Below are 26,471 nucleotides of genomic sequence, written 5' to 3' on the forward strand. Positions count from 1 at the left end.
ACTGTGGACAGACATGTTGATTCTCAGCCAAATCCTGAGACAACGAGATCAGTTACTGCCCTGTCCAATTTCTCAGGGTGGATCTACTTCCATCACTACGCTGATAGTGAAACTGAAAAATGCAGCACACCACGCTCTGCACTTATCAATTTCAACGTCTGGACAGTGGCGGCGTTTGTAGGATGAACAGACATACTCATAGGCAGATCAGTTCAGCTTTGGACAGATCAGTCTGCTTTGTCTGGATCAGTGCCACTGAAAGTCAACCTACAGGCCAGAGGATAAATGGTTCACTTTAGTCATTAGGACCAGCGTTGGTCTTCTTTTACTTTGTTATGGGTCACTATAACCAGTGGCACCCACAGCACGCTACACATGTTGCCATACACAGTTGGCAATGGTGAGACGGAGCAGTGCTGGCTGCTCCAGTGCCCATGCAGGTTTGGCCCCATCACCCCTACGTCATGACGGAGGGGCTGTGGGGGGCAAACCTGAGTGGCACTGTGACCCCTGTGCACCGGTTTGCAATCCCTCTCACTCAGTTTTGGTCCCCCTCCCGTCACAATGGAGGGGCTGTGGGGCCAAATCTGAGTGGGCACATTGGGCAGTCACGTGGCCAGCGCTGCTCCTCCCTCCAGCTCCACTGGCCCCTGGCACCAGCTACCAGGGGCCAGTGGACCGCAGCTGCTCCAGCCGGCCAGCCGTGGACTACTGCTTGGGGCCACGGCTGGTGTGGCTATCCCGGGGGCCACCTGAGTAGCTGGCCCCGGAGCCAGCTGCTTGGGCGACCCTGGGGTCAGCCACACTGGCCCCTGCAGAAGTCATGGAGGTCACAGAAAGCTATGGAATCCCCTTTTCTCCCTTTAATAGAGCCACAGCTCTAAGCACCACTGTAACTGTCTATAGGATAGATCAAAAACCAGTTCTATTAACTGCACCCTATTAACACTTTCCATCATAACAATACCACATATCATCTCTGTCCATCCTCCCAATAGAATTCAACATACTGACACCCGAAGTGACTCAACTCCCAGAGAGAAAGAAGATAAATAATAATGGTTTTTGGGAGAGCAGTAATAGGTGCATGAACACCTGGGGATAGGGGCAAATGGGGGATGCCAGCATGGGAGATGGGGTGAATGAAGTTGTGGCAGTGGGAAATTGAGGGACCTTGGTATGGGGGAGAATAGGGGTGCATATAGAGTTTCTGGCATGGGGAAAAATACAGGAGCCTGGTATGTTGGGAGGCAAGGAAGGGGGCATACATAACCCCTAGCATGGGGGATGACAATGGGGAAAATGCTATGGAGGGAGGAGACCACAGGGGACACAGAGCTCATGGCAGGTGGTGGAGGTGGGAATGGGATGGCATGCAGAACCCCTGCCATGGGGAAAACAGGGGACACACAGAGCTCCAGACATGTGGTCGGGGGTGGGGAGAGTTGCTAGGAGTCCCTGAAATAGATGGAGATGGGAATGTGGCACACAGGGAGCATGTTGGGGAAAACATAGGAATGCAGTATACGTAATGAGCTTGGCGTACAGAAGCTATGAAACGTGTGACCGCCTAGTATATAACCAAGGACTATACAGTTAAGGACTTTAAAAATCAATAGGGACAATGTAAAGTCAATCTTCCACTTTACAGGCAAACAATAAAAATTGCAGGGTGGGCAAGATATAATAGTTGCTCAAATCAGCAAATAAGCCTGTGTTAGCGTTCTCTACAAGCTGCAAGCAAAGGATAAAATTTTATTGTAAACCATGCTCACAGGGAACTACAATGATTGTGTCTCATGGTTACAAGACCACATGCTGTTGTGTGGTAGTCACTGGATAAATGAAGGTATAGCCTGCACATATTTCACAACTGAAAAAAAAACTTCTCTGCCACATCTGACAGATGTTTACCCTGGGAAAGGTGTGGTTGAAAGTGATGCAAGTAGAAAGAATCTCACAGATCCACACTTATGTGGAAAATGTGGCAGAATAATGTTGTTGCTTATGTATGGGTAATGCACTAAGACGTTCTGCAGTGTTATATAGTCAGCTGAATGAAGACCAGTCACAGCGCAAAGCTTGTAGCTACTAAATTATAAAAAAAGACGCATAAGAAAAACTGAAAAGTCTATGGATTCTAATAAAAAAAGTAAAACAAAACTCAGGTTAATGTAGTACTAATACTTGGTATCTATAAGGAATATGAAATACATGTTACAAAGGGTTAAAGTTAATACATACTTTTTGGTAACCTTTTTATAATATTTTACTAGTAAATCAAAGATATGCTGCCAATATTTTAACACAATGCTACCATAATTTTTTTCCCGTTAACCTGTGATAAATTATGTGTACTAGGGTAATGGAGGAATCTCACACGGACATGAAAACATCCCAAACCTTCCTTTTACTTGGTTGCAGAAAATGCAGTAAGGGCTTCAAAAACCTACTCAACCTTTACCGCCAGCATATCACTATACTACACCCTTGTGCATACAAATGGGTGTTTTCTGGCTTATGGAAAAAAATTTTATGCATCTGAGCTTGATTAGCCAACCCTTCCCCATTTGGTGGTTCTCTTCTTCCATATTTTTTCAAAATGACAACTTTCTTTCCCACCAACAGCAACCAGATATGTTACCTCCTCTAAAACTGCTCTGTGGCCTGACAAAAGATGTATTCTTTAAAAGCCCCAATTCAGCACATGCTTAATTGCTTTGCTAAACTGGGGCTAGAAAGGGTATATTGCCCTTTCGGGGGGGGGTCGGGGGGGGGAACCTTTTGTAGTGATAATCAAAGTGGGCTATTTCCAGCACTTTACAAGAACAGTAGGAGGGGAAATAAACAAGGGGAAATAGTTTTACTTTGTGTAATGACCCATCCACTCCCACTCTTTATTCAAGCCTAATTTAATGGTGTCCAGTTTGCAAATTAATTCCAATTCAGCAGTCTCTCGTTGGAGTCTGTTTTTGAAGTTTTTTTGTTGAAGAATTGCAACATTTAGGTCTGTAATCGAGCAACCAAAGAGACTGAAGTGTTCTCCGACTGGTTGTTCTGAATGTTATAATTCTTGACGTCTGATTTGTGTCCATTTATTCTTTTACTTAGAGATATATGTGAATACTTAAAATGTTAAACATGTAATTGCAGCAAACATCCCTCCAATATCTTCCACTCAAACAGTGTTTAGCGTTTTAAAGCTGATCAATCATCATAATAGTCGCAGAAAGAGTACTACAGAATACAGTGTTAAAAGTGATACACAAAACAGCCACATTCACTCTTCAGACAATTTGAGGGTACATTCTTGCATGTTTTCTGTACCTAATAAACAACATGGTCTCAGGATTACAGTGCATGCAATCACCACTAAAGGAAAATATTTTAATATTTAAAATATTTAAAATATTGTACTTAAAACTAATTTTTCCCATTTATAAGTTTACACAATAAAGTTGAGCAATATGTGTTTCAGCCTAGAGTGGGCATTTTTGGCTGATCCAAATGAGGCCCTACACTCAGCTTTTCTGTCTGTAACATAACTTTTCAACACCGCATCCGATCAACTCGAGAATTTCAGGTACTGTTTTAGGCATCAGTGGCCAGAACCCTATTGATTCAGAACCCTACAGAAGGGGGAGGCAGAGGGAGAGGAAAGTGAAAGTCCTCCATAATTTCTCCAGGGCTAGTCCTATGGGCAGGTAAGTGGGTCTGTCACCCTGTGCACCAACTTCCAGGGGGCACCGAATTGCTGAGCCACTTGGTTTATTGTCCTCCCCTTTGCTCTGCCATCTTTTTTTTTTTTCTTTTTAAGCTCGGCTGCTGGGGATATTTTCTTCCATGGCTAGCAAAATGGCTAGGGCCTCTCCTGGCTCTCTCCTGCCTAGTGCACTGCATCCCAAAACCTGCTCAGAGTAGGGGAGCTAGGGTGACCAGACAAGAAGTGTAAAAAATCAGGACAGGAAGTGGGGGGACAATAGGTGCCTATATAAGAAAGCCCCAAATATCGGGACTGTCCCTATAAAATTGGGACATCTGGTCACCCTAAGGGAGCATGCGTTTGCCCATCCCTTCTAATCCAAGGACGCTTCATTCCTTCCTCACTCCTAGTGCGCTGCTTCTCCAAAGTCCGCTCCACGGTGGGGGGGTAAGGAGGGATAGAGAAAGGAGAAAGAGATGCCTTAATAATCCAGTGAGAAGGAAGGTACTTTGGAGGAGAAGTTAAAAAAAGGAGAGACACAGAGCCCCTGTAATGTGGGGAAGGGAGGACGGACTAGGGGGCATACTCCATACAGAGCCCTTGGAATGGGGGGGGGAGGAGGAACGGAAGGTTTTGCTATGAGGGGCGCACCCATGACCTTTAACCAAGTCTGCAATTCGTGGCAGCCATTAACAGCACAAGCTTAATTATTTATATAGAGTTTTTCCTGATACCACCCTAAGCAAAATTTTATTCCCATCCAAATCTCCTTGCAGCATTCCTCTTCACCCTAATATCTTTTCAGAAGACCAGAAGAGGCCACTTTCGATGGGCTTCTGAGTGTTTATAGTTTCTGTGGAGTCTGTTAGCTGAAATAGACTTTGCCCATTCTGTTCTAATGGGGGAATTCATTACTGCTACAACTCTTCCAGCCTCCACTTTGACAGCTACATTCCCATTCTGGGGGCATCCAAGCTAAGATTCTGCCTTCGATGGTCCTCAAACCTGAAAATCCATTTGCACTTCATGTGAATAACAAACAGTGCTCGATCTACATGAGCAATGAAGTGCCACTCTCTAATCTATACTAAATGCCTCTTCAATACTGATGTAGTAAATATAAATAATATTATGAAGACTGCACTACTGAAAATAAAAGCAATGTGAAAATCCAGTGTCTGTGTTTATTTCTACCCTCTTCAAGACTACAAAGAGATCATATACAATTCTAAGAGCTCTGTCAAAGGCTCTTTATTGGAAAATAGAGAATTAACCACTTTGAAATGATTGTCAAGAGTAGCAAAGTTGACATTAGAAATTGCACTGTACTTAAAACTCATAAGCTGTTACTTCCAAATGTCACTAGTCAGGTTAAGAACTGCCATCGCAAACCTTAGAGTGAAATATCGTACCCTGAGTCACTATGCACAAAAGAACTACTCTTAAGAACAGGCACTCCCTTCAGCAGAGAAGCGGGTGAGGGAAGAGGAACATTTCTACAGGAACATTGGAGTAATGAGCTGGTGCATATTACTGAAACAGCCACTCTCATTTCAAGGTGTGTATGAAAGAATTAAGCAGATGTCCTGCTAAAAGATTTAACATCCAGTTTGAGGACAAAATCAGAATAGACTAATTAGACTGTCCCAATATCAAGTATTGGGAATGCTAGCTGATCATTTAATTTCTATTGTTTACTGTCAAAGACTAAATACTATCAGTGTAGTACACTTACAAACGTATTACCTAAGGAAACTAAACTATCACACTGGCAGTATCATGTTTGAAGCTAGCACAGAAAACAGACTTGTTGCGATGAGCCTGGTCTAAACTATAGGGTTAGGTCAATGTAAGCTGCCTTGCATCAACTTCGTTGTGGAAGTGTCTTCACTTAAATTTGGCTCCTCCTGATGTAAGTGCCTCTCTACGCCAATTTCGTAACACCACCTCCCAAGCAGCGTAGAATCACAGTTGATATAATTAGGTTGACGAAGTGTTAGTACAGACACTGCGTTGCTTACATTGACTGTTACTGGCTTTTGGGAGCCATCACACAATGCCCCACACTCACAATACAATTGATACAAGTACTTCTGGTAAGAAGGAGCACTGTCAACACAAGGAGCCAAGTGTGCACACACACAAGCAACTTTGTAATTGCGGTGGCCGTATGCCAACATAAAAGTTAGCTTGACATAACTTTGTAGCGAAGATGCGGCCTTAGTGGTGAAAAGAGTTTTTAACAGCAAAGTACCATGTAAATTGGCTATTACTGTACCTTCATGACATCTTTATAGGAGTGAATGACCTCAATTTCCTCTTTTTCATCTTCATCTTCTTCCACGCCTTCATCCAGAGCCTCATAGCCTTCATCTTTATTTCCATCTACCGCCACGGTATTGGTCATGTGATCTATAAGCTGCTCCAAGGGAGGACTTAGTTCTCGCTCTTCATTCTCCTTCAAGCCATAGTCCAGCGCTTTATAAATAATAATCCCCAGTGATTCAATAATCTATAAGAAAGAAAGCAACATTATTATTAGCATCATAGAATCATAGACTTTAAGATCAGAAGGGACCACTTTGATCATCTAGTCTGACCTCCTGCACAACGCAGGCCACAGAATCTCACCCACCCACCCACTCCTGTAACAAACCCCTAACCTATGTCTGAGCTACTGAAGTCCTCAAATCGTGGTTTAAAGACTTCAAGGTGCAGAGAATCCTCCAGCAAGTGACTCGTGCCCCACGCTGCAGAGGAAGGTGAAACCCCCCCAAGGCCCCTGCCAATCTGCCCTGGAGGGAAATTCCTTCCCGATCCCAAATACGGAAGTCAGCTAAACCCTGAGCATGTGGGCAAGACTCACCACCCAGACACCCAGGAAAGAATTATCTATAGTAACTCAGATCCCACCCCGTCGGGCATATCACAGTCCACTGGGCATATCTACCGCTAATAGTCAAAGATCAATTGCCAAAATTAGGCTATACCATCCCCTCCATAAACTTATCAAGCTTAGTTTTGAAGCCAGATATGTTTTTTGCCCCACTGCTCCCCTTGGAAGGCTGTTCCAGAACTTCACTCCTCTGATGGTTAGAAACCTTCATCTAATTTCAAGTCTAAACTTCCTGATGGCCAGTTTATATCACTTCAATGAACTAGTAGGCAAGTGTAAAAACACAAACATCCTTGAGCAACAAGTGATAAATTGTCCACCCTACAACTGCTGATTTAAGATTGATATTATAAGATCATTCAAATTAAAGAGGGCAGTGACCCTCCACACTGCATCACTGCCCTGCAAGTCAACATATAGGACCCAATAGCAAAATGTGTCATGCTACATTTTTTATATTAAAATTTGACAGGCAAAAACAAAATAATGTAAAAACAAAGCTGGACCATTTTGAATTTTTATTCCTAAAAGTGTTTCAGCTCAAAATATTCTTTTAGATTCCTATAAAAATGTTTGGTATATGTATACACACTTATCCTCCTTTTGTTTAAGAAAAAAAAGGGTGGGGGGACTTAAGAAAAGATGCCTAACTCCTTCCACAAGTGGTAGTGACTTGGACCACCTCATTGCCTCCAGGGATGACTGGCCATAGCTGTGAGGATCGATTTGACTCAGAACCTGACTGAGCTCTGATCAAACCACTGAGATCCACTTACTTGGTGACGAGACAGAGATCCCATATGGGAAAATCTAGTTGTTCTTAGTAGTAATTGTAATTTAGTAGCCCCTTGGGACCTCAACTGAGATCAGGGCCCTATTGTTTCACAGTGCCTAACATTATAGAACAAGAGACAGTCCCTGATCTTCTCAATCTTTCCTAGTAATAAGAAATTGGCCTGAATGCTCCAAAATGCCAAGTATACCTTTTCTTTCTTTACATTAACGATTATTAATACCAGAGGCATTGCAGTACCTAGCACTCTGAAGACCTTAAGGGGAAAAAAGTCATGATCTTTTAAATCTGATGGCTACTGTGGTATTATTTAAATGGTCAGGCAGCAGTGCAGAAGTAGAACAGCCCTGGAACAGAAGTTAGTAATGGAACTATTTCCAAAAGCAGATATTTTTCAAATATTTCCAACCTGATAAGAAAGTTTCAGTCCCCCAGTCTGGCATTCCACACAATTCTAGCTAAAAAAAATCCTTTAAAAAAAAAAAAAAGGAGAAATTCTCACATCTTAAACTTTTTTTAAGGTTTAATTTGAGCAACCTACTTATTTTACTACAGTAAAACATTTCAAAGAGGACTTACTGTAATGGATTATAATTTAGTAGGGGAATTCAAACAGTTTAATCATAATCACATCCAGACAGAAAATGTAATGCACCAGCAATGGACCAGCAGTTTTATGCTTCATTTCTCTAGTGAGACATGGGAATGCATTAGTAGTAGAGAGCACTAATAATCAAATTGTTAGACCACTTCAGGTGCAGAACTTAGTGGCAATTTGTACCGTGATTAGGTAAGTAATCCTTCCTGAAATGCAGAACTTTGCTATTTGTTTTTTCCAACAAACCAAAAACATTCCTCAACATAAAATGCATTAATAAACTGTTCATATTTCACAGTGCACAATTAAAACACCAGCACATTAAGGGCAAGAAAAAGGCAGATTTATCCACCTTTTATAATATTTATTATATTTTCCAATATTTTAACAATTATATGGAATAATACTGATTTTCCTACATTCTTCCATAGCAGCTTTAAAAAAGATACCTGGTACTCTCATGAACATGTCTGGTTTGGCTTAGAAAACTACAAAGCAAAGCTGTGCATCCCTATTTTGGAATAACTGTGAATGAGATATTCAAAGAAAGATCTTTGGGAAACTTTCATAATGAACATATAAGGACTGAAAATGTGAAACAACTGTTATAAAGCAAAGTACATTTTTTAAGTATGGCTCCTTCCACAAAGGTCCTCCGTATATCCTCAACATGTAGTGCAGGGGTGGCCAAACTTACTGGCCCTCTGAGCCACATTCTTCAGAAGTTCAAGAGCAGGGGCACACCTGCCAGGAGCCGGGGCTTCAGCCTGCTCCTGCTGAAGCCCCAAGCCCTGGCAGGTGTGCTTCGCAGTGCTGAAGCCCAAAAAAAACCCCTCCCTGCTGGGCAGAAGCCCCGACCACACAACCCTGCTGCAAGGCAGAGGTCCTGAGCTTCTCTGCCCCACCCCCAATCTGGTAGGTGAAGAACGGGAGGGTGTGGGGGGCTCCACGAGCCGCATTTTAATGGTAAAAGAGCCACAGTTTGGCCACCCCTGATGTAATGCTTTAATATCTGAAAGGCAAGAATCTAAGAAGAGTTAAACCACATTTGGAAGCACCCACCAGGCATACTTTAAAATCTATAACATTCAGCAAATTCAGTTACATCATTAGCAGAACCTCCATGAACATTTTATACTGTCTTAAGTACTTGCTGGACAGCACAGAAATGCTTTTGATAGAATAGTTTAGTCTTGTTCAACAGGTGGAATCAAGTAGTTTAACAACTGCTTAAATATTTCTTAAATATCTGATATGAGTGCACAGTATAAATTTTGTCTAGTTTCATAAAAACAAAAGTCTAAGAAATTTTATCTGTTCAATCCTTTTTTCCTGGTGTTAAATTTGATGTAAAAAAAAAAAAAGTATTTTTTGTGACAAGGCTTCAGGTCCAGGACCCAATGAGCACTTTTCTTGGAAAAGACAGCAAAACAGGCTTAAAAGGGGAAGTTCTCTCTCTCTTTGATTAGGAACAGGGATTAAGGCCTTCACAAGTACTACAGCTAAAACTCAATGACAGCTGTTGCTTTCTTTGATGTACCAACACTGTGCCTGTTCCAGCCCAGTAATATGGCTTCTGCATTATGTGCTAAGCATAGACTTCATAATATGTGCAAAGATGGCCTGACACAAAAGTCTGAACAGAAACTATTCAGAACTACTTCCCTGCCTTTCAAATCCTTTATTTTGTCATACTTAGCAACATATCTATTCTGTCTCAGTATCTCCATTTCAGCTTGTTATGACACAGCAATGAACATTTTAACTGAGAAACTTTGCTGCTGCTGAAAACATGTAATAGAAATATGTAACACTTTAACCAATGCTAATTTACCATGGAAGTTATAAAAACACATATAAGTGCCTGCCATAGGAATACCAAACAAAACCTTTCCGATTTTTGTACATTCACAAAATAGCCAGTAATGAGACTTAAAACAACTGGGAGAATATAATTCCCGATGCAAGCAAGCAAGATCTGAGCAAAGTGGGTCAGTACCGGTGTCCTTGAGATATATGTATAGAATGAAAAGCCTACTTTTACCTACATCAATGGAAATAATCTGATTTTTGTTATATGTACAAGCTGGATTTAAGAATATGGTTTTATAGTGTTTATCTAATATCAATGTGTTCTATTTGTGTGTGTCTCTCTCTCACACACAAACACACCTGCACACACACAAAATCTCTCCACTTGCCTTCCCTAATGATCTAATATTTAAGCACAGTACGGAGTACAAGTTCAGCCTTTGGGAACAGCTTCTTTCCTGGTCTGAAGCCATGACTTTCAAAGGAACTTAATGTGAAGGTATAAAGCATTATAACGTAAGCAGCCTAATTTATTTTTTTTAAGTTACTCAGCCACTGGTTGATGTGCAGAGAGCAAATCTTCTGCTAAAGTTTTGAAGCCTCGAGAACTAAGAAGTTCTCAAACTCTAGGTACAGGACACAGAAAATTATGTGAGTTAGGCAAACATGTCATTGTTTACTGTAAAAAAAAAGGAGTACTAGTGGCACCTTAAAAACTAAGCATAAACTGTAGCTCACGAAAGTACTCCTTTTCTTTTTGTGAATACAGACTAACACAGCTGCTACTCTGGAACATTGTTTACTGTTGCACTGGCAATTGTTTCAATGCAATGTAATCATTTCAGTACTATTAATTTACAGCTGCTTGGTTTAAAGTAAAACCTCCATATGCTAAGGCATTGTGAGTTTTTCAGTCTACGAGCAAAGCTCTTTAAGACCTTATAGATATATAGTCATTATATACAGATCTGAGCTTTCATATATATACTGGTTTAGGACGCATCTAAAAGGTTTAACTGAAATGAATATGAACTTAAACAGCTACAGTTCTTTCTTTTAGGAAATACATCAGTATTTTTTTTTCAACTTGTTTACTTTTCAGACTTACCAGAACTGGTTTGCAAACAGGCAGAGTCTCCATGCCATTCCCCTATACTCATCACATGCAAAATGGGGTAATGTCTGTAAACTCACCATCTTTCTGAGGTTTGCTTTTATTTTTAAATAAAGCAATAAAGCCCAAAAGGGAGGGCTCTGCTTACAAACATAAAAGGACTTTCTCCAGCAGAGTTCCTGCCCTTCCTTGTAGTTCTCTTTCACTCAGAGAGCCGCTCAGACTTTTGTATCCCTGAGTTGGAACTAGAGCGGCTCAACTGTTCTCGCTGCCAAGGTAGGTCAACAGAATAGCTTTGAACCTCTCCACTTCGACCTAAAGACTCACAATCCAGTTACAATAATATTTGCATTTCTATTGCACCATTCATCACAAATTTTAACAGCATTTTACAATTAAGCCCAATGATAAACAAAAATAATACAAATTTAATTGAGCATAAGCTTTCGTGAGCTACAGCTCACTTCATCAGATGCATTCAGTTTTTCCACTGAATGCATCCGATGAAGTGAGCTGTTGCTCACAAAAGCTTATGCTCCAATATATTTGTTAGTCTCTAAGGTGCCACAAGTAGTCCTTTTCTTTTTGTGAATACTGACTAACACGGCTGCTACTCTGAAACCAAAAATAACACAGAATACTTAACACTTATTTCACTTATGGATCTCAAATAACTCTGTTCTGACACAATACTGCTCAGCTGCCACAACTGGAGACACTTTTAAACATATACACAGATATTTTACAGTTGAAAGTTTAAAATTCAACTGAAAACAGCACAAACTTGCTTAAGAACTTATAGAAGACCAACAGTCTGTCTGTCTCTGTTTAGATCAGCAATAGAGTTATTTTTTCTATTTATAACATAGTAATATATCTGCTTCTGCAATATCTAATTTTGTATATGAAATTAGATTACATTTGTTAGACAGTGTGAACAAACAGTTTTATTATATGGTAATCTGAAGAGCTACCGAAATACAGAGTTTGGTTACTCACCCCAATGTCCTTCATAATTCTAAGCAGAAATATCTACATTCTAATATAAGCCATATTTGAAGCACCTTATATATACTAATACATTTATCAGCACAACACTCCCATGGAAGTAGGGTAGTATTATCCCCATTTTACAGACAGGGACACACTGCTGAAATGGATGCTGTAACCAGCTACTAAAATGAAAATTTTCAACTACTTGCAGCTGGGCAACTAAGATTTGGAAAACTTATGGTTAATCAAATGAATTACTCATTATGAAACTACCCGGACATGTGGATGAAATATTATTTAAACTTATTTAACTTTTGGGCGTTATGGTTCACCATAAAAATAGCTGAGATTCTAGTCTCTGCAATATATTGCACCTTGCTACTAAAAATAACTTCCGTGTTAAGGGAAAAATTTGTATGTGCTGTGTCTAACAGAAAGTAAAAGGTGAAAAAGATTAAATGCACACACCCTTCCTTTCCTGTAAGATTCTCTTATGTAATAGAAATGGTATCTTGATCTAAAGTATACATACCCTAATCTATGAAAATGTCTTTGTAATATCCAGAGTAGTTATCTTTCAAAATAATCTTATGGAGCATACCATGATTCATTCGTATTGTGCTTGTGCAATGCGTACATATCTTTACACATATATACACCTTTATATTATTATCCAGGTATAACGTGTACAGATTCAGTACAATAGCTCTCTATCAGATTTAAGTGTGTGTATAAGGGGGTCCTTAACCAATCATTTTCAAAGCAAATTAAATATATAAAACCTAAATCTTTTCTACATCTTTTGACTTATTTGCTTCTAAAAGACAGAACTACACTGTAATTTACTTATAAATACATTCATGCTCATAAGTAATGTAGCCTTCTCCAACCTTTATCCCAGGTGCTAACAACAAACATATTATGTTCTTCTGTTGCCTACATTTTAGCTACAGAGATTGTCCGGGTGAACACTGTCATTTATTAGTGCAAATGACAGCAGAATTTGGCCGATGATCTCAATCTTAATGCATAATTTCCTTGGTCTATAAAAATATTAGATTGGAACACAAACTATCATTTTCCTTATTTTTTTCATACATTATAACCTCGGAGATTTAGATCATAATTATTGTTATTTACTTACCATCCCAAGGATATTTCTCCCAAATGACCGTTCATCCCTAAAGAATAACAAACTTAGTTTCCCTGACTTAATTGGGCAAACTCCAGTAAGGCCTGAAGTTCCTGTAAACGAATCTTTCCTATTGCAGACTGTCCACAAAGACAGAATTTGCTCAGAAGTTTTCAAATACTGTTATTGCTACATACAGAGACACATATATTACATTTTTTAAAACCATCAAGGGCCTTGACCCTGATCCCACTTAAGTCAAAGGGCTTGTCTCCACTTACAGGGGGATTGACGCGCGGCGATCGATCCACTGAGTGAAGACCCGCTAAATGGACCACCAATTGCTCTCCTGTCGACTCCAGTCTCCATTGGAACAAGAAGCATAAAGTAAGTCAATGGGAGAGTTTCTCCCATTGACCCAGAGCAGTATAGACACCGCAAGAAGTCAACCTAAGATACGTAGACTCCATCTACATTACTCACGTAGCTGGAGTTGCGTAACTTAGGTCGACTTAGCCCCATAGTGTAGACCTGCCCACTGGTAGATATGCCAACAATTTTAGAAATTCTGGTGGTGGGACACATTGTATTTGTTGCAATACGTAGATACAATGGGGAGAGTGAAGAATGTTGTGTTTCTACAGGCTTCTCTCGTCTTAATATTGTTTTACCTTTCTATACATGTAAATCTTACAGTCTAACGTTTATTTTAGAGAGATTCTATTATCATAAAATCTTTGCTTAAATTCTACAGAATGTTTTGCTACTGATTTTAGCTTTCAAATATAAAATGATCTTTTAAACTAAGTGGATTAAGGAGTTACAGAGGATGCTAAAACCAGTGGAAGTGATGGATCAGAACATCACAGATGTTTTCTGCATAGTTTTGTCCGATATCTTAGAGTAACTGCGGGGGTCAAGCCATGCCACAAAGTGCTGTCCTCATTCTGGTTTTATGTGCAACACTATGTAAAAGACATTCTGAGACTCGTCAGAGATTTACTTCACAAATTAGAGATAATCTAGAGCAGCTCCAATCCACTATTCATCTATGTACAAATGACTAAAACCAAGTTTAAGTTTACCACAGCAGAATCATCTAACCTGCAGCTACTCTGGCAAAGAAATTGCTCTCCTTCTGGACACACTGCTGTCCTTCAATGTTCCTGAGTCTACCATGCTCAGATAGAAAAATCTATGTTTGATCCTGCCACAGAGAAATATAGTTAAGCTTTCTATTTAGAAAGCATTGAGGTATATGCCATAAACTATCCAATAGAGAAAGTAAAGTATTTCTGGCTACTAACCATATAACCAGCCAAAAAAATTCAAGGGTGTACCTTCTGTTGCAATCACTATTCACTTACAAGAGGGACAAAGTACACTTTCATCACTTTAACATTGTAAATTAAGGTCCTGTCTAGACTAGCAAAGTGTACCAGCTTAAATCAATTTAAAATGGATCTAGTTAAATAGGTGCAAAGTTCTCAACTTAAACTAGGGTGACCATATTTCCCTATGCTGAATACGGGACACCTGGTAAAATTACTCATATTCAAGTGAGTTCAACGGCAATCAGTCAGAACTATGCAATACAAACATTCAAATTAACATCAAGTTGACTGAGCCCCCATTAAAAAGAAATATTGTGTAGTTGGATTCTTTATATTTACCTTCTTATCTTTAAGGCTTTACAGTTCACACAGGGAGAAGTGACACACACACCCCTACCCCCACACACAGAGAGAGGTGACACACCCACCCACCATACCCTTCTCTCCCACAGGGGTTGGAGGAGGGGTGACCAACCAACCCGACCCTCCCTGCCAGGTGCTCTCCACCCTCCGTGCCTGGCTGGGCTCCCGGGATGGACCAGCTTACCTTGTCTACTTAGTTGCAGTTTCATCAGACTCTTCACTACCCTGAAGCATTTACTTGAATGATCCCTTCTGGCATTGATAGTCAAGGATAAATAAAACTATTCTGCATCAGCCATACTTCTATGAGAGACATACAATCCACATACAAAAACAGGCATGTTTGTGTGTTTCCAGGCCTCACAGGTCTAGAGATGTTATTGGCTTCTTGGTCTAGCTGTAATTTTTTGATGCTGGACTAGAATCAAATCTAACAAGCCCTGGCTCACATACAGCAAAAAGACCAGCAAGGAAGCAAATAATTTACAGCAAGGGGTCAGGAAATTGAGAGCATGCACCAAAGGTCAGATCTGATGGTAAGATGAAACTAAAATATAACTTAGCAGCTCTTTTACAAAATCTGGATAAATCCACAGAATTCATCAGTTTCCAAAGTTGGGTCAGACACTTTAGTGCTGATATAATGATGGAGGGATCTTCTTATGTTGAAACAAACCCAATAAATGTGGTCTGATCTCTGAAACATTCACCCCAGATCCAAAGGTAAAGTGAAGTTTATAGGCAGCCCTGTGGGAGCTATTCAACTCTTTGGATTCTCTGGATTTTACCCATTGTCCAGTTCTTTCAAACCAACATACATATGCAGGTAGTCTATAATCGTGATGCAACCTCACACAATCTCAGAAGAGTCAAAGGATATTTGCCAACTCTTCTTCTAGAATTAATTTTTTCTTAGAAATCCCAGTTAAAAGCTATTTATGCATTAAACATAATCTCCAGGACAAGTATAAAATACCTTGTATATATAGTTCCAGAGCCAGCCAGTTCCCAAAGTCATACTGATCTACAGAAGATATCGCTAACAGAATAGTGATATCCTTGGATTCAGAATCACCACACACTTTGTTCTTTGCAGTGTCATTGTAGCTGAGTTGGTCCCAGGATACTAGATAGACAAAGTGGGGGAGGTAATATATTTTATTGGATCGACTTCTGGTGGTGAAAGAGATGAGCTTTAGAGCTGTACGGAGCTCTTCTTCACGTCTGGGAAAGGTACACCAAAAAAGGTACATTGGTCAGCCAAAGGTGTCTAAGGGCTTGGCTACACTTACATTTTATAGCACTCTAACTTGCTGGCTCAGGGGTGTAAGCTTTGACTCCCACCAAACACCCATTGGCCTAGTTGGAAGGTACCCTGGTCAGGGAGCCAGTAGACTATGGATTCTGGTCTTAATGGAGCCAGTGGCTCTGTTAGATGTATAGACAGTCCTTGTTTTAATTTAATGGCACGGCACCCTCTGCTCCCGCCCTCCCCACAAGGGCCACAGGGACATGGTGCCGGCTGCTTCCAGGAGTGGCGCAGGGCCAGGACAGGCAGGGAGCCTGCCTTAGCCCCGCGACACCACTGGGGTGGCAACTCCACGGGCCGGATCCAAAGCCCTGAAGGGACGTAGTTTGTCCACCCCCTGTCCTAATCAAAATCCTCTTCAAACAGGCGTGATGTCAACCAGTTGCCTGAGGTGCGGTTCTGGTCCCTGGTTTTCCTGTACTCAGTCTTTTGCTGCTTAATCTGCTCCCTGCACTGGTCACCAATCTGGTAAATTTGCAACGCTGTCAGCTCTTTTGCTATTTGCTGGTGTGCATGGTCATTCCTGGTACTCTTACTAAAGTCCACTGTTTTGCTGACCTGGCACCAGAGATTTATCAAAATTTGGCTGTGCTCCCATGACTGTGATGCACCAGGCTTTGCAAAAGACTTGCTCTGTTCAGTCTTCACTGCAAACGCAAAATGGTCTCTGATGGTGTGTTTGCAGTTTGGTGTTCAGAAGACAATGGAAGGATTAACACTGAGTCACAGAGGTACTGCACTACACCAAGGGGAGCTGCTTCCCCTTTCTGGAGTTGACTGGAAATTCTTGGGATAGAGAGGACAAATGAAGTTGACCCATGGGATTGTGGGATACTTTTGGTAGAATCCTAGGACCCGAGTGAGGAGGGGCTGTGGCTGCACTGCAAAGCAATAGGGCTTGAGCTCAGGGTCAAACCCTCCAACCCGCAGGATCCTAGGACCCCAAGTCCAAGCCCGAGTCTGAGATATTTATGTATAGATGGAAGGGGGGTTTGGCCTCAAGCCTGAGTCTAAGTCCGGGCTTATGCTGCAGCGTAGACATACCGAGTTCCTTTTCCAGACCTGAAGAGCTCTGTGTAGCTCAAAAGCTTGTCTCTTTCACCAACAGACGTTGGTCCAACAGAAGATATTACCTCACCTACCTGGTCTCTCTAATACACATTTTGTGTCATTGCTTTATGTCAATATTCTATCCCTAAACTGTACAGAAGTGATTGTCTAATCAATACACCTCAGAAATCCCACACTATTTTGAGAAAATTATATTTGCATTTTATAACCAAATATGAAACATTCAGTAGCAGGTTTTCAAAAAAAGAGTTCAACTCCTTTAGCTAGTTAATCAAGTGGCCAGAATTTCTTGTGTACTCAGCACCCCATCACTCGAGTAGAGTGGAAAAATCCGGTTACAGGCAGTCCTCAGACTTACCACACAATTGGTTCCTTACAACTGCGTTGTAAGTCAGAAGGTCGTTACTCGGAACTGCCATTGCAGGACCAAGCATCGTAAACTATAATCGGAACTCGAATCAGGGTGTCAATGTAGAAGTGTCGTAAGTGCCGTTCATCGTAACTCGAACGTCAAAGTCGAGGACTGCTTGTACTTCATTTAGGTGCCTAAATAGCAGCAGAGCTCTTTTTAATATCAACCTGAAATGCTGGTCTCTCCCATTAAATCTGTATAGCATAGGGTAAAAGCACACAAAAGACCAGACTTCACAGGGGAAGACCAGATTTCACAGGGGAAGACCAGATTTCACGGTCCGTGATGAGTTTTTCATGGCCGTGAATTTGATAGGGCCCTACATATAACTAATAATTAATGATTTTAGATTCACAACCTCAAAATGTAGGGCCAAATGCTCTGGTCCATAAAGTCTACTTTGCACCACTGAAGCAGCACAAAGTGGATATCAAACCGGCCAGAAATGTATTCTTATGAAAGTGGGCTGCAAAGTTACAATCTTGATGCAAATACAATTTGTTCCCCCATCCGTCCCCAACTAAGCTACTCAGAAATATGGTAGCAGAGTGCATTTACCTTTCTTCTGTCCATAAGGCTCTGTCTATACAAGGCTTTGAACTGAGTTTAATTAATCACGTTTATATTCACTTTAAAACACAGCTCCAGCTAAAGCAGTTTGTAAATGTGGTTTGGCTAGTGTTTAAAAGGCATATTCTAGACTAGATTTGTATATGAGTAAATTCAAGGGAAAATAAATTTTCCTAGACTTGGAAACAATAAGTAGTTACCCCCACCAAGTGTAGATTACTACTCACAAAAGCCATGACATCAGGAACAGGTTTCCCACAATTGCAGATACTTCAATGGTTGCTGTGTGTAGGGTGACCAGATGTCCCGATTTTATAGGGACAGTCCCAATTTTTGGGTCTTTTTGTTATATAGGCTCCTATTACCCCCCACCCCATCCCGATTTTTCACACTTGCTGTCTGGTCACCCTAGCTGTGAGCATGGGAACACCGCACAAATTTACACTAGCCAAGGTGTTTGTACACATTGAACAATTACAAGTAAGTGACAATAGTTTAACTAAAATTTTCTACAGAAAACAAGACGTTAGTATTTTTATTCAATGTGTGGTATTTGCTCAAACCTCACAGTCCAATCACCCTACTACACTTAATTTTTCTGGCCCTCACGTTTTCGACTGCATTGAAGTCTCACCTCATCTTACTCCACAATATTACTAACTTACAATGACATTTCAAACTTTTCCTACTTTCTGGATACTGTGCCCTTGTTCAAAGTTTTGAAAACCACAGTTTGTAGTGACATATTTAATGTCGAACTGAGTTGGTCATTCTCAACCTTTCCCCAAAGATAACATAGGCCACTGATGCTAACTATAAGAAAGAAACTTTATTGTACATCAGATCCATTTGGTTTATCAAACCATCTTACTTTAATTAATTTGGAGAGTGGATAATGTGCCATTCATTACAGTAACTAAGTCTATGTTGCTACTTACTTAGTTGCATTTAATGTACAACATTCAAGAACTGGCTACAAGTAGCCATACAGTCTTTATTGCTTCTCTACACATTTGGCCAATTTTGGAAGAAATTAATAGAAGTAGCAAATTAAAAGCAGAAGCCAAATTAACGATGCAGTACTGAAGTTAACCTCACATAATCTTTAATATAGTTTTTGTATTTACTGTGCTTGTAAGCTGCATTGTAGTGAATTTACTGCTATAGAATGTGAAGTGACATTTCCACCTTTTATCACTGGGGTCATCAAACTCTTAACAGTTATTTAGAAAGAATTACAATCACATATTTCCCCCAGCAATTATCTGTTGCCTATCCCCAACATTCAAGCCATCTGTCACTGTATTTCCAATATCCTTGAAAAAGATGGGCATCTTGAAGTGAGCAAAGCAGCCACCATGTAAGCAGAAAGGGAGTCAGATGCAGAGGTGAAAATAAGTCGGTACGCCCCAGTACAGAGTACAGTACAGCCCGGCTTCCCCAGGGGGCAATTTAAAGGGCCTGGGGCTCCCAGCAGTGGCTGGAGCCCCAGGCCCTTTAAATTGCCTCCAGAGTCCCCGCTGCTGGAGCCCTGGGGTAGCAGCTGCGGGGCTCTGGCTGGGGCCGAGGAGGGTCAGAGCCAGCCCCAGCCTACCCTTAAGGTAAGTGCCCCACCCAGGGGAGCCACAGGCCCTTTAAATAGCCCCCAGAGCCCTGGGGTAGCGGAGGCTCCAGGGGCTATTAAAAGGGCCGGGGCTCCAGCTGCCTCTGCCGCCCCGGTCCTTTAAATAGCCCCTAGAGCCCCGCCGCTACTCCAGGGCTCCGGCGGCTAATTAAAGGACCGGGGCAGTAGAAGCAGGGGAGCCTTGGGCCCTTTAAATAGACCCGGAGCCCCAGGCTGCTGCTGTTACCCCGGTGGGGGAGAAGGAGAAGCGGGGAGAGGGCACTTACCTTAAGGGTAGGCTGGGGCTGGCTCTGACCCTCCTCAGCCCCGTCCCTTCCGCCCTACGCCCAGCCCTTTCTGGGGGCGAGAGCTGGCCCCACGGTACCGGTAAGTCACTCAACTTACTTTCACCCCTGATCAGATGCCTCTGTATCTAACAGTGAAGTCCAACAGATGCACGATCTCCTCTCCAGATGGAGTTGGGAGCACAACAACATACTTCATTGTTACTGAAGTTGGGTAGCAGACTAGAATGGAATGGAAGAATATTGGGACAAGTGGTTTGGCAAGATTCCATCTCCATTAGCTCAGCAAGCCCTTGCGATCAGAACGGGGCTGTGCGGACTAATGATTAATGATAGAACAAGGGATTTGGGGAGTGGGAGACAGGGATCTTGGACTTTTCCCCCCGGATTAAATTACTGATTGCATCTCAAGCAAATCAACCTAGATGGAAAAGTGGGTGATAGCAGAGTCTCAATGAAAGTCAGATACATGTGCACTAAGTTTTCCAAAAGTTGTCCCTGCCTCCCAACAAAGCAAAATAATGGTGTTTAGATCCCTAAAGCAACTCATGAAAAGAGGAATGTGCAAACAAATATTAACAAGAAATGCAATGCTTTATTTTTATTAAACGATAAAAATATTCCCTCAACAAAAAGCTCTTTAGGGTAGGTATAGGATATTTTCTGTCTCTTCTAGAGTGCTCACTCACATGTCAGTTCTCAATAAATATAACATTTTCTCTTAAATTTCATTTATAGATTCATAGATACTAAGGTCAGAAGGGACCATTATGATCATCTAGTCTGACCTCCTGCACAACGCAGGCCACAGAATTTCACCCACCCACTCCTGCGAAAAACCTCTCACCTATGTCTGAGCTATTGAAGTCCTCAAATCGTGGTTTAAAGACTTCAAGGAGCAGAGAATCCTCCAGCAACTGACCCGTGCCCCATGCTACAGAGGAAGGTGAAAAACCTCCAGGGCCTCTTCCAATCAGCCCTGGAGGAAAATTCCTTCCCAACCCCAAATATGGCGATCAGCTAAACCCTTTTTAAATATACTCCTTTTCTTTTTGCGAATACAGACTAACACGGCTGCTACTCTGAAACCTGTCATCTTGATAAAGCAGCATTTGTCCAACATCACTTTGACTAGTCTGCAGACTGTTCCTACACTAAAAGGAACCAATAAGGGTTCCAGTGAGGACCTGGCTTACAAAGCAGTATTGATATACAAACCTGGTTTTCAAGTAGCCAATTGTAGTTGATGCACAATGCCCAGATTATTAGATAAACTCTCAGGTGCTCAACACCTATTCTTCTGGACTTTGGGCTGTCAAGGTCAGACAGCCTAGGCTGGTTGTAACTTGAATTCTGCAACTATTCCGATAAGTGCAGTTAACTGGAAAAGAGAAAGGCTTACTATCCCTTGAGTATCCTATTCCAACAGAGGGAAAAGGAAAAAAAGAGGAAAGTCTGCTTTAGTACCGAGCTCTTCGATTTTTTTTTTCCCATACACATTGAGCTCTAGTTAGCCCTTGTTAGCTGCTTAATTTCAATTACACATATCAAAGATATCCCTCCTGAAGTGCTTTCAAATTAAATCAAGTGGAGAACAGGAGGTTTTCCAAAAATTTAGAGAAGGGTAGGAAAAACCTTGCGTTTCTTGCATGTCCTATTTGATTAATTATCACTGTTAATTAGATAACAAAAAGCAACATACACAAAGTGATCTTTCTGCAGAAAGCAAAGCACTAAGGGGGTGAAGAAAGTCAGTCAATCATGCAGAATATTAGGGGAAGGGAGAAGGAACTGTTTCAATATTAACATCTGATCAGCCTAGTACAGTGCACATTAGACAAATGCTAAATAGTGTGACAGAATATGGGAAAGGAGCATGTTCAAAAGAGAGAGACAGGAAAACAAAAAATACTAGGAATTGGCCCACATAAGCAAATAATATACTTCCTTCTTATCTAACAAGTCTGTAATAGTGTATGTATTACACACACAAGAACTAAGTTAGAAGAATGCTAACTTTGCAAAGTCAAGCACTCAAAAGTTAGCAAATGCCAGAATTAAGATTAGTATGCATAATCACATACTATTTCTTGCCATGTAATTAAAGACTGCAGAGGCAACTAAAAGAGTTTTTGAGGGAGTTTAGAGAGGGAGCGTGAGAGGCTTTCCTTGCAGGTCCAGCTCTCCGTGTGATTTCAAGATGGCCAGCAATGGAACAGTGTTGGTAACCTCCAACAGATGTGCCATAATTTCTTTCTTGCCTAAAAGCAGAAATGTGCAAGGAAATTGCACTGTGTGTGAAGTGCAAGTTGGTGACTATGCTGGAGTAAAGATTCTTGATTGGAGGGACAAAAAGAGAGGCTATGAAGAATCAGGGAAGCTGAAGATTTCCTGGACATCCAGATTTGGGAAACACCAGTATCTCAGGTTTAATGAAGAAGGAGCTGGCCACCAAGGAGTTGGAAAGAAAGGAAGTCACACAGGGGCAGTTTGTAACCACAAGAGGCAAGAGGTCACAACGGCATTCTACATAGCTGGAGAAAGATGAAGATGGGCAGTCTGTGGTGGTGAACAGAGAGAAGAGGACTAAGAGGAATTCCACATAACTAGAAGTTTTCAGTCAACACCAGGTGCTCAGTGTGGAAACTGTACAAGATATCTCTCAAGATCCAACCGGTCCAAGAAAATAGAGAGATATACAGGACACACCAGTGGATGGAAGCTCAGACCAACCTGTAAGAAAAATCAAGCTTGTCCACAAAGATCTCCAACAGTCCAAGGAAGACAGATGATCCTTGCTGGGATTTAATATTCAAAGAATTGAAAGAATATTCTGCAAGCGACAGTGGACAAAACAGGAGAGTGTGCTGTCTTTCTGGAGCCAAGACATCAGATGTCACTCTAAGATTGCACAGGCTTCTGAAGTCAATGGGCAAAGATCCACTGACAATGGTTCATTTTGGCACTAATGACTCTGCATTGAGGGATATCTCACAGGTAATAGATGACTTCAGTGAATTCAGAAGTGTGCTGAAGAATAAGAAGAATGTTCAAGATCCTTCCTGTCCCACAAGTGAAGGAAGATAGAAAGCACAAGATTCTGGAAGTGAACTGTTGGCTAGGTAAGTGGTGTAAGGGTTTTGGTGAACACTGGTCCACCTTCCATGGGGAGATGGGAATGTGTAGTATGGATAGCCTCCAACTCAGCAGAAGGGGAACCAATTTCCTTAGGAACATGCTAGCTACAGTAGTCAGGGAGTATTAAATTAATAACAAAAGGGGAGGGTAAAAAAAGGGAAGATATGACTGCTCATTTAGCACAAAATCTAGATGCTGAGACCAAAATTAATCAAAGAACCAAAGGACACGAAGATAAATTATTTAATTGATTTTTCACTAATGCGTAACAACTAATTGGTAACAAACAGAGAAACAAATTTATAAGCATAAACTCAATGTAGTTGGTATTTCTGGAATCTGGTGGGATGATTTACATGATTGGAATGTAAAAAAAAAAATCAATGGTTATAACTTGCTTAGGAAGGACAGAGTGAGCAAGAAGGGAGGGGGAGTGACACTCTGTATCTAAAATGTCTACTTCTTTCTGAGTTACTGATAACTCAGAAGAAAATAATCTTGAATTGCTATGGGTCAATGTCCTAACCGATAATGCACAAGGTTGGGATATTAGGTGGAATCTGCTACAGATCACTAAAATACATTAGGGAATAGGATGACTGGCTCATTACACATCTATGATGTGTAGGGGGAAAAATGCATAATCATGAGGGACTTCAATTTGAGTGATCTCATGCTGCCAGTACTAAAACACTTTTGGAAATTCGTTGTTGTCAAGATGATAATTTCCTAACTCAAAAAATATAGCATTAAACACAGGGAAAATCTATATTGAACCTCCATCTTGACAAATAAAGAGGAACTAACCACAGAACTAAAACTTAATGGAAGCTTAGGTACTGAGCGATCATGATTTGATCACATTTATAATGTGCAAACAGAATAAAGTCCAGACCAATATTACGTATACTTGGTGCTTTAAAGGGCCCAATTTTACAAAGCTGAAAATAATTATGAACCAAATCAGCCAAGAGAAAGAATTTAATCAGAAAAATGTGAATGTTAATTGGGAATAATTTAAGAACACTTTACTAGAGGTCCAAAAACCCACGAGGAAGAAGGCTGTGTTGGTTTAAAAAAACAAACAAACAAACAAACAAAAAAAAAAACCACCCTGACTTAGAGGGAAAGTGAAGTAGCTATATTGAAGTGAAGTAGCCCGCGGACCCCATTGGCCGAACCCACAGACCCCATTGGCCTGGGACGGCAAATCGCGGCCAGTGGGAGCTGTGATGGGCCGAACCTGTGGACGTGGCAGGTAAACAAACCAGCCCGGCCTGCCAGGGGCTTTCCCTGAACAAGCGGCACCTCTAGTTTGGGAACCACTGAAATAGATAAAGGAATCAAAAGAACGCAAGTAGAAATTTATGGCCAGCAGAGTTTAGGACAATAAAGAGGGAGTTTTTAAAAGAATACAAAAAGAATCCTAACAATAATATTGGTCTAGATGAAATGCTAGATGAAAATGGTAGAATTATCAATAGTTATGCAGAAAATGCAGAAACGTTCAATAAATATTTCAGTTCTATATTTGGGAAAAAACACATAATGTAGTCATATCATATGATAACACTTTCTATTTCACTAGTATCTTAAGAGAGCAATACACAGCAGCTACTAAAGTTAGACATTTTTAAATCAGCAGGTCCAAATAATTTGCATCCAAGAGTTTAAAACGAGCTAGCTGAGCAACTCTCTTGACCATTAATGTTGATTTTTCAATAGGACTTGGACACTAGGGAAGAAAGCTGACATTATACGAATATTTAAAAAGGGTAAGCCAGGTGATCCAGAAATTACAGACCTGTCAGTCTATTGATCCTGAGCAAGACAATGGAGCAGCTGATAAGACACTTGATTAATAAAGAATTAAAGTAATTAATGCCGATCAACATGGGTTTATAAAAAACAGATCCTGTCAAACTAATCTATCTTTTTTTTAGTACTAGTTTGATTGATAATGATAATTGTGTTGATATAAGACTTTTGTAAGGCATCTGACTTGGTACCATATGACATTTTGATTAAAAAACTAGACCAATATAAAATTAACATGGCACACTTTCAATGGAATAAAAACTTGACAACTGATAGATCTCAAAAGATAACTTTAAATAGGGAATTGTCATTGAGTAGGTGGTGTTTCCAGGAGAGTCCCCACAGGGATCAGTTCTTGGCCCTGTGCTTTTTGACATTTTTATCAGTGACCTAGAAGAAAGCTAAAGTCATCACTGATAAAGTTGGTAAAAAACACAATAATTGGGAACTAGTAAATAATGAGGACGACAGGTCACTGATACAAAGAGATCTGGATCGCTTGGAAAGCTGAGCACAAGCAAACCATATGCATTTTTAAATGGCTAAATGTAAACAAAGAATGTAGGCCAGACTTGAAGGATGGGGGACTCTATCCTGGGAAACAGAGACTGAAAATGATTTGGGGGTTGGGGTGAATTATAAATTGAACATGAGCTCCTGATGCGACACTGTGGCAAAAGGTTTTTGTTTTGTTTTTTAACCTCTCTCTCAAGCATGGAGAGTGGGTAACTAGCCAGTTATCTGGGACTCTCTCTACCTCAATCGTTTTCCTGCCATTGCTGCAGACTCCGGCACTATTCTTTCCCTGTGGCACATAACACTCTAGTCTCCTGTGAGCTGTAATACTCTATTCTAATGTCAGTTGTTGGGGTTAGTGTGCCGGTGCTGAGCTGTGTTAGTGGCCTGTGGTATACAGGAGGTCAGACTAGATTATCTGGTGTTCAGTCCCTTCTGGTCTTAAACTCTGCGACTTCCTGTATTGATCCCTACAGCAGTTGGGAGCAGCAACTGCAGGGAAAAGTCCTGCTCAGGCTCTGCTGTCCTGGGCAGGAGCATGAAGCTGTGGAGTCGGCGCTCAGGGTGCAGGTAGGGGGACAGAAGAGCATGCGGAGATCCCCTTCTCCCTCCCATCTCGTCAGAGGCCACAGCAACGTGCCAGCCACTTCTGGGAGCAGCGCAGAGCCAGGACAGACAGAGAGACTGCCTTAGCCCCGCTGCGTCGCCGGACTTTTAGTGGCCTAAAATCTCCCTGTTTGGCTTCAGTAGCCTTCAGGAGATAGAGTCCGATTCCAGGAGACTCCTGGCAAAACCGGGAGAGTTGGCAAGCCTATGTCTGTGTAATATACACACACTCTTTCAGAAGAAGGAACCACTTCCCATTGCCACTTTGAAGGTAACATAAGAACAGCCATACAAGGTCAGACCAAAGGTCCATCTAGCCCAGTATCCTGTCTTCTGACGGTGGTCAGTGCCAGGTGCCCCAGAGGAAATGAACAGAACAGATAAT

The 26,471-nt window shown here is 41.2% G+C and overlaps 1 protein-coding gene across 2 annotated transcripts in view; it reads right to left on the reverse strand.

The window, feature by feature from the left end:
• SPIRE1 (spire type actin nucleation factor 1) overlaps positions 1 to 26,471 on the reverse strand; it is a 171,804-nt gene that overhangs the window by 100,314 nt on the left and 45,019 nt on the right. For both annotated transcript variants that reach the window (XM_084620673.1, XM_084620674.1), the window contains exon 3: positions 5,982 to 6,215. In XM_084620673.1, the coding sequence (XP_084476799.1) occupies positions 5,982 to 6,215 (234 nt within the window). The remainder of the gene's footprint in view (positions 1 to 5,981; positions 6,216 to 26,471) is intronic.

The sequence above is a fragment of the Lepidochelys olivacea genome, assembly GCF_965140295.1.
Source record: "Lepidochelys olivacea isolate rLepOli2 genome assembly, chromosome: 2".
NCBI classification, from domain to species: Eukaryota; Metazoa; Chordata; order Testudines; family Cheloniidae; genus Lepidochelys; species Lepidochelys olivacea.